Source organism: Crocuta crocuta, unplaced genomic scaffold, assembly GCF_008692635.1.
Source record: "Crocuta crocuta isolate KB4526 unplaced genomic scaffold, BGI_CrCroc_1.0 scaffold217, whole genome shotgun sequence".
NCBI lineage: Eukaryota > Metazoa > Chordata > Mammalia > Carnivora > Hyaenidae > Crocuta > Crocuta crocuta.
Genome location: NW_027532208.1, coordinates 8582657 through 8589673, shown reverse-complemented (window position 1 = coordinate 8589673; position 7017 = coordinate 8582657). Strand labels below are relative to the sequence as shown.

At 45.8% G+C, this 7017-nt stretch overlaps 2 protein-coding genes across 2 annotated transcripts; one reads left to right on the top strand and one right to left on the bottom strand.

The window, feature by feature from the left end:
• The first annotated feature begins 2305 nt into the window (after positions 1-2305).
• LOC144242851 (integrin alpha-D-like) lies at positions 2306-5012 on the top strand. The gene is made up of 7 exons (XM_077777874.1): positions 2306-2461; positions 2772-2879; positions 2987-3064; positions 3489-3602; positions 3747-3848; positions 4113-4223; positions 4693-5012. The coding sequence occupies exons 1-7, from the start codon at positions 2306-2308 to the stop codon at positions 4804-4806; spliced, it is 783 nt and encodes a 260-aa protein (XP_077634000.1). The 3' UTR covers positions 4807-5012.
• Positions 5013-6026: 1014 nt separating this feature from the next.
• On the bottom strand, positions 6027-6584 carry COX6A2 (cytochrome c oxidase subunit 6A2). The gene is made up of 3 exons (XM_077777953.1): positions 6427-6584; positions 6231-6367; positions 6027-6108 (listed from the first exon to the last, which is right to left on the bottom strand). The coding sequence occupies exons 1-3, from the start codon at positions 6497-6499 to the stop codon at positions 6028-6030; spliced, it is 291 nt and encodes a 96-aa protein (XP_077634079.1). The 5' UTR covers positions 6500-6584; the 3' UTR covers position 6027.
• Positions 6585-7017: the final 433 nt, after the last annotated feature.

Sequence of the window (7017 nt, the reverse complement as noted above, 5' to 3'; positions counted from 1 at the left end):
CTCGTGCCATTTTTGATGAGACCAAGAACTGGACTTTGTCTCGAAGAAAAACCCTGGGGCTGGGGGATTACTGTGAAACCATTAAGCTGCTTTTACCAGTAAGGACTTTGGGTCCTGGGAGGGGGAGGGGGAGGGGGAGATGGAGCCCAAGGCCAGTCTCTGGCACCTCCACTCCCTGTTGAGTGAGGTAGAAAGGGCGGGGACAGGGGAGCCCACGAGAGGAAAGTTGAGGTCAGAGTACCTGGCTGAACAGCTTACACAGATTTCTGCCTAGACAGCAGGAAATGGATGCATTTGAGAAGGGCCAGTGGTGGAGACTAAGGGGAAGGATAGTGGGTTTTTGAAAGCCTATTCTCCCTCAGGACTGTGTGGAGGACGTGTTGAATCCCATCATACTACACTTCAACTTCTCGTTGACTGGGGAGCCCAGTCCCTCATCTCAGAGCCTTCGCCCTGTGTTGGCTGTGGGCTCACAGGACCTCTTCAATGCTTCTGTGAGTCTTCTGATGGAATCCCAGGGATGTACTGACTTTCATGATGTCTCTGTGTGTTTAAGAACCTATTTTGGTTCCCAACCACATCAAATCCAAATTGCCTCCACCCTGTTACCAAGGGCCCTCTTGGCTAGAACTCTTACACACATCCCAGCTGGTTACAACTTTACCTCAATGTAAACTATCTGGTTCTCATTTTTCAAATCCGTCCCAGCGTTTCTCATTCCTACTTCTGTGCCTTTTTCCACATTGTATCTCCTCCTTGGGAAACATTTCCTTCTCTCCACGCCAAAGATATTCTCTAGCCCCAAAGCCTCAGTCTTATCTTTTACTCTTCTAGAAACCACATTCAGCATCTGTCACTCCTTCTCTGACTTCCTAGTACATCATGGTGATACCAACATTACATGAATCATAGCCATCTGCGTCTAGTTTTGAGAGTCTCTTAGAATTGTGGTTTCTATGAGTACAAGAACCATGTCTGATTCGCCTGTAGTTTTCAGTTTTCCTAACTCTCTTTCCAACCCAGGACCTGCCCCTTTATCGACACTTAATAGTGTTTCCTGAATAATTGTTCCAGTGTGAGTTGGATCCTCAACTAAACTTTATGTTCTTTGAGGCCAAGGATCTTATCATTCTTTTATATGCGAACTGCCCCTCCCCTACCGCCCCACTTCTTGTCAGTGTCTGGCACACTGTCGGGTGCAGGGTGGGTGCTCAGTAATACTCAGTAATGAGAATTACTCATTATTAGGAGGACTGCTCTNTATATGAATGGAAACATGTTATACGTTCCTTTGTATATTTATACATTTCTTCAACATATGTTTGTGAAATTCATCCATGTTGCTCCTTGTGACTAGAAAACATTTTTATTGCTATGTGGATTCCCATTATATGGCTCTACCAAAACTTATTTACCCATTCCACAACTGATGGTCATTTGAGTTGTTCTCTGATATTGGCCATGACTATTTTTGAGGATATATCTCGGTGCATCCATGCATAACAGTTGGAAGATGTATTATATAGAATCTCTGAATCATTGGGTATGTGTATGTTCAATCATTCAATTCAAGTCAAACCATTTCCACCTATTTGCATTTCCAGCAGCAGTGTAATAGAGTTCTGTGTCTTTCCATCCACTCCAACACTTGGCATTGTCAGACTTTAACATGTTTGTCTATCTGGTGATACCTCCTTGCAGTTTCAATTTGCATTTCTTTAATGGAGTTGAGAAACTTTTCATTATTTCCTGGTCATTTTGATTTCTTCTTTTAGGAAGTGCTTGTCCAAGTCTTTTCATTATTCTTCTATTGAGTTGTCCATACTCTTCTAATTGTAAGAGTTCTTTAGTATTCTTATTACTAATACTTTTCCAGTTTTATGTGTTTAAGCATATTTTCCAGTCCTGTTGCTTGTCTTTTCAGTCTCTGTATTGTGTCTCTTGAGAAGCCAAATGTCTTGATTTGATTGTGGTTGGGTTTTATCAAGTCTTTTCCTTTGTAGTTAGTGTCTTTATGTGTGGATCTTGTGTCAAAAATACTTCCCTACTCCAAGGTTATGAAGATAATCCCCTGCATTATCTTTTAAAAGCTCTATCATTGTGCCTTTTCACATTGAATTTGTATCTAGTTGGAATTTATTTTAATGTATGGAGTGAGGTAGGGATCCAATGTTTTTTGCTCTTTTGTTTCTTTTATTTTGTTTTGTATTGGCCCGTTTTCCTGGGATCCTTTATTGAAAAGCCTGTCCTTTCCCCTACTGCTCTGCAATGCCACCAATGTTATACATCTAGCTCACATATACACATGGGTAACATATTTGAATTTGTTTTCCTCCTCTGGAAGCAACCACACCAGCGTTCACTGCGCCTGGCATGTGACACAGGGCCCACGGAGAATGAGAGCCTGAGGAGCAGCAGCTGTAGCATCAACCATCCCATCTTCCTCGAGGGCACTCNGACGGTGTGTCACTGCCCTTCCAAACTCCATGTCCTAATTTCCCCTTCTATCCATGGGAGAATAGTGAGACTTATAAGAGCTTACAGTTATATATACTTATGATATGCCAGGTATTATAAATGTACTTTGCATTCATTTAATTCTTCTAATAACTCTATGACATAGTTGTTGTTCACCACCCTTTTTTTTTAGCCACAAGANTGTTGGGAGCTGGTGGGAAAGAGAGAGAGTAGCTGAGGGCTAAGTCCAGGACAGGAGTAGGATTTGGGATGCTCTGGGGACCCCAATAACGTTCTGTCTCCATTTTCTGCAGGTGAATAACCTGAGTCAGCGAGATGTGGCCATCAGCATTAATTTCTGGGTTCCTATCCTGCTGAATGGTGTGACTGTGTGGGATGTGGCAGTGGTGGCCCCTTTAGAGGTGCCTGCTTGCCTTTCCTAACACTCCGGAATCTGACCCCACAGTGCCTCACACTGTCTTACCAGTGAAATGTTGATCATTCTGTGGCTATTTGTCTCTCTCACTAGAGTGTCAGCTGTGTGGCAGAGAGGGAGCCTCCCCAGCATCCTCACTTCCTGACCCAGAATCCAGGGAGTCTTGTGCTGGTGAGAAAGACCCTGGATTCCCAATGCAGGACCATCTGAATATTGGGGGATATAGAGAAAAATCTTGCTAGGTTGCAGATGTATATACATGTCCTATACTTGTTCGTCTATTCCCAACCCCAAACCTGACAGACTTTGTTTTCTGCTGTGGTTCTTGCCTAAACTAAGATCCTCCTCAACTCGGGGCACTTGGGTGGCTCAGTCGGTTAAGCATCCAACTTCAGCTCAGGTCATGATCTCACAGTTTGTGGGTTCGAGCCCCACATCAGGCTCTGTGCTGATGGTTCAGCCTGTTTCAGATTCTGTGTCTCCCTCTCTCTCTTCCCCTTCCCCACTCATTCTCTGTCTCTCAAATCTGAATAAATGCTAAAAAAATTAAAAAAAAAAAAAGATCCTCCTCAACTCTTTTGTCTGCTGTCCCTAGAACTGCTCCATTGCTGACTGCCTGAGGTTCCGCTGTGACCTGCCCTCCTTTGAAATCCAGGAGGAACTTGACTTCATCCTGAAGGGCAACCTCAGCTTTGGCTGGGCCAGCCAGGTGCGTAGACCCAACAGCAGAGTCCCTCCCCAGGACTCAGGTGCCACCAGATGATGTCTGTGTCCATCCTCCAGCCAGGATATTTCTTGAACTCTGTGCCTTTCCCAGTGCCAGTTCCTCATCTCTGCCTCCTCTGTTTTGTAGACATCGCAGAAGAAGATATCGATTGTGAGTGTGGCTGAAATCACGTTCAACAGATCCGTGTATTCCCAGCTTCCGGGACAGGAGGCATTCTTGCGAGCTCAGGTAGTGACTGTGTGATAGGCAGTGACCAGGCTGGTAAGAGGGCTCCTAATGCAAAATCTGTGGTGCCGTGTGGGAGGCTCACAAGCCCAGAGGGAGGAAGAATGAAGGTCCCTCAGCAGGAGAGTGGTCCCAAAGCCCAAGAGTGTTTCTGTAGGTCACCCCTTGGAGTAAAGGAAGGAGGGGAGGGGGTTAAAGGTTGGGGAACCTGGGAAGAGTCTGGGACAGCAGTTCTGTTACTTTCTGATGAGGTCACCTCCACTCCAGATGGAGATGGTCCTGGAGAAGCATGAGGTCTACAACCCCATCCCCATTATTGTGGGCAGCTCTGTGGGAGGATTGCTGCTGCTGGCTCTCATCACTGCCGTCCTCTACAAGGTGAGTGTTTTAATACCAGTAGCTTGCAGCCCCAGCCCTCCGCCAGACAGGATGGTATAGTGGGAAGAACTCAGACAATGGAGTCAGGCCAGCCTGTGTGTGCATTTTGTCTCTGTCTTGCCCACTCTTTAATATCAGGTAATTAGCTCAACTTCTCTGAGCTTGTTTTCTCATTTTTGAAATGATAATTATACCTGTATCTACAAAGTAGCTTAAGTGAGACACAAATGAGGCCAGGTATATGTGTAGGCTTCCCTATGAATCTATGCTGTTTTAGTATATTTAATGCACAACTATTGTGCTCGGCACACAGTAGATAATACATAACAGCTGTTGTTCACGTAAGTGTTCTGGCACACAAGTACGAGTCAGCTTATTTCCCTTCTCTTCTTCTCTCTCAGCCTCTTCCTACTACCAACTTTCTTCCCTGCCCTCTTACCGAGCTTTTCTGATTTACTTCCCCTCACAGCTTGGCTTCTTCAAACGTCAGTACAAAGAAATCCTGGATAACAAACCTGAAGACAGTGCCACATTCAGTGGGGAGGATGTCTGCTGTGAGGACCCAGATTTGCCTTCGTCCTAATAATTCACTTTCCTGTTTGTCTCCACCCTCATAGCCTCGGCTTGACTCTGCCTACAAACTTACTTCCATGGGAATAGCTTCTGTATAGATCTAGACTGGACTGAGCAACTTACCAGGTGCTAAGCCACCTTCTCAAGGCATTGAAAGGTTTTTACATTTTAACAGATTTTAACAGTGATGACCCACTTTTACAGAAGCAAGCATGATGCCAGCATAAATTTTAATATATGTAAGAATTGTGATATTCAACAAGGGTGTTTATAAAACATTCTTCTTTCATCAAGGAGCTTTAATTTAGGGACTTGAGTGCTGTTCTGGGAAGAGTTGAGGGACCCTGCTTGTGGGCCTAGAAAACATTCTTTCACTTTTTCAGGTGATTGATGCCTGAGTTAATCTTTTTTAATGGTGCTATGTGTAGCATCAGGGGAGAAGCCAAAGGAAGAACTCTATGTGTGTGTTGCTCATGGGTTTCAGCACAGGCTTCAGGCTCTTTGGTAATGGCAAGTGAGCAGACTGTCCTAGGAGGTAAGTGAAATGCCCTGAACTTGTCTGAACCAATATCCCCCTTGAATGAGGTCCTCAGAGGCTATGAGAGCCAAGCTTCCAGAAAGGAGCGTATGATTCCCCAAACTAATACAGAAGACTCATTAAGAGTGGTCATAGAAAATAGCTAAAATATTCCAAATCCAAAGTTAGGACATGAAGCCTCACACAGAGGGCTGTTGGTCCTCTCTTTGAAATCAGAGTTGTTTCCAAAAACCAGAATTCACAGATACTGTGAGTATAAACCAGGTGACAAGTGACACTTTAGAGTCTGCAGTCTTGAGTTTCCAGGGACCTCTGATGAAGGCCCTCATTTAATCTCTGAGAATCTCAATTCCTCCTCTGAAGAAGGGGAACCAAAATTATACCTTGTTCCCAGAGTTACCATGAGGGCTCAGTGGTATGTGAAAGACCTTTACAGGCTATAGCCCTAATTATCAATATGTGAGAGAAAAGGATGGAGATCTCCTACCTAGGCATCAAGGATGTTCCCCAGCACACCTCCCAAATCACGGCCTTGGGAAGAGCACGTAGACCACAGACTGCACTGTGCACCTGAGCCCAGTGGAGCTCATTGAAGGCCTCTCCCGCCCCATCCTGGTCCCCAGAGAGGCTGCAGACACACAGCTTCCACACCTTTATTGAGGCTGCGGGCATCCGCTGGGGCCTCAGGGCTGTTCACTGTTCATAGCCGGTGGGCAGAGGGTTGACACGGGGATTGTGGAAAAGCGTGTGGTTGCCGTCTCCCCAGGAGTAGGGCTGTGAAGAGAAGAAGAGAGGATTGTCAGCGCGGTCCCGACCAGACCAGGGGGTCCCCCAGCACCCCTGGCCCTCCTGAACCTTGCTCCCACTCTGAGGGCTGAAGCTTCAGGCCAGCGTACCTTGGTGCGGATACGGAGGTGGTGGTATGGGATGAACTTTGGGCGATCGCGATGGCCCGCGTGAAGCCAGGAGTTAAGGGTGCAGAGAGCCACACTCGGGAGCGCCAGCACGAAGGTCAGGAGGCGCCAGGTGCTGGCTACAGCAGGGTGGGGGGAAGGCGGNCAAGCCCCAGGGTCAAGCCCCAGCCCCACTCACCTCCTGCCCCTCCATGGTCTCCCTTCGCTGTACTTGCCAAGCCCCGACTCAGGGACCTCAGAGGCAGAGCCATTGTGGTGAGGGAATCGGGAAACAGCGCACTGCCCTTTCACTCTCCTTCACCGAGGTCTAGATTCCACTCCCCTCTTTTCGGGCCAATCACCTGTTGAGTCTGTAACATGGATGGCTATTTTTAGAGGTTTTCTATATTTAAAATGAGGCCTTACTGGTCTGAGGCCCTTCTCTCCAGACATCTGCCATTTGGTGCTTCTTATTTTGATAAGGGGACATTTAAAAACAATATGCCATTCTTTTTATAGTTGCAGAGAACTATTTCCTTCAATAGTCTAGTTCCAGTGGGTGGCACACAGTAGGTTTTTAGTATTTGTAGAATGAATTAAGTGACCTTTTGAATCTCAGTTTTTTCATCTGTAAAATATATACAAATTTATACCTTAAATGAAGTTTCTGAGATTTAAGTAAAGTATCATAGGAATATGCCAGTGTAGAGTCTGGCACGTAACAGTAGCTCAGTATATGGATTAGTCACAATCTTTTACAAAGAATAGAACTCACTCTAACTGGTTTTTA

Excerpts from the sequence above, each read along its gene's own strand:
- COX6A2 (XM_077777953.1), bottom strand. The coding sequence starts at position 6,499 with ATGGCTCTGCCTCTGAGGTCCCTGAGTCGGGGCTTGGCAAGTACAGCG. Across the intron at positions 6,368-6,426 it reads AGACCATGGAGGGGCAGGAG|CCAGCACCTGGCGCCTCCTG; the intron begins GTGAGTGGGGCT and ends ACCCTGCTGTAG. Across the intron at positions 6,109-6,230 it reads ACCTCCGTATCCGCACCAAG|CCCTACTCCTGGGGAGACGG; the intron begins GTACGCTGGCCT and ends TTCTCTTCACAG.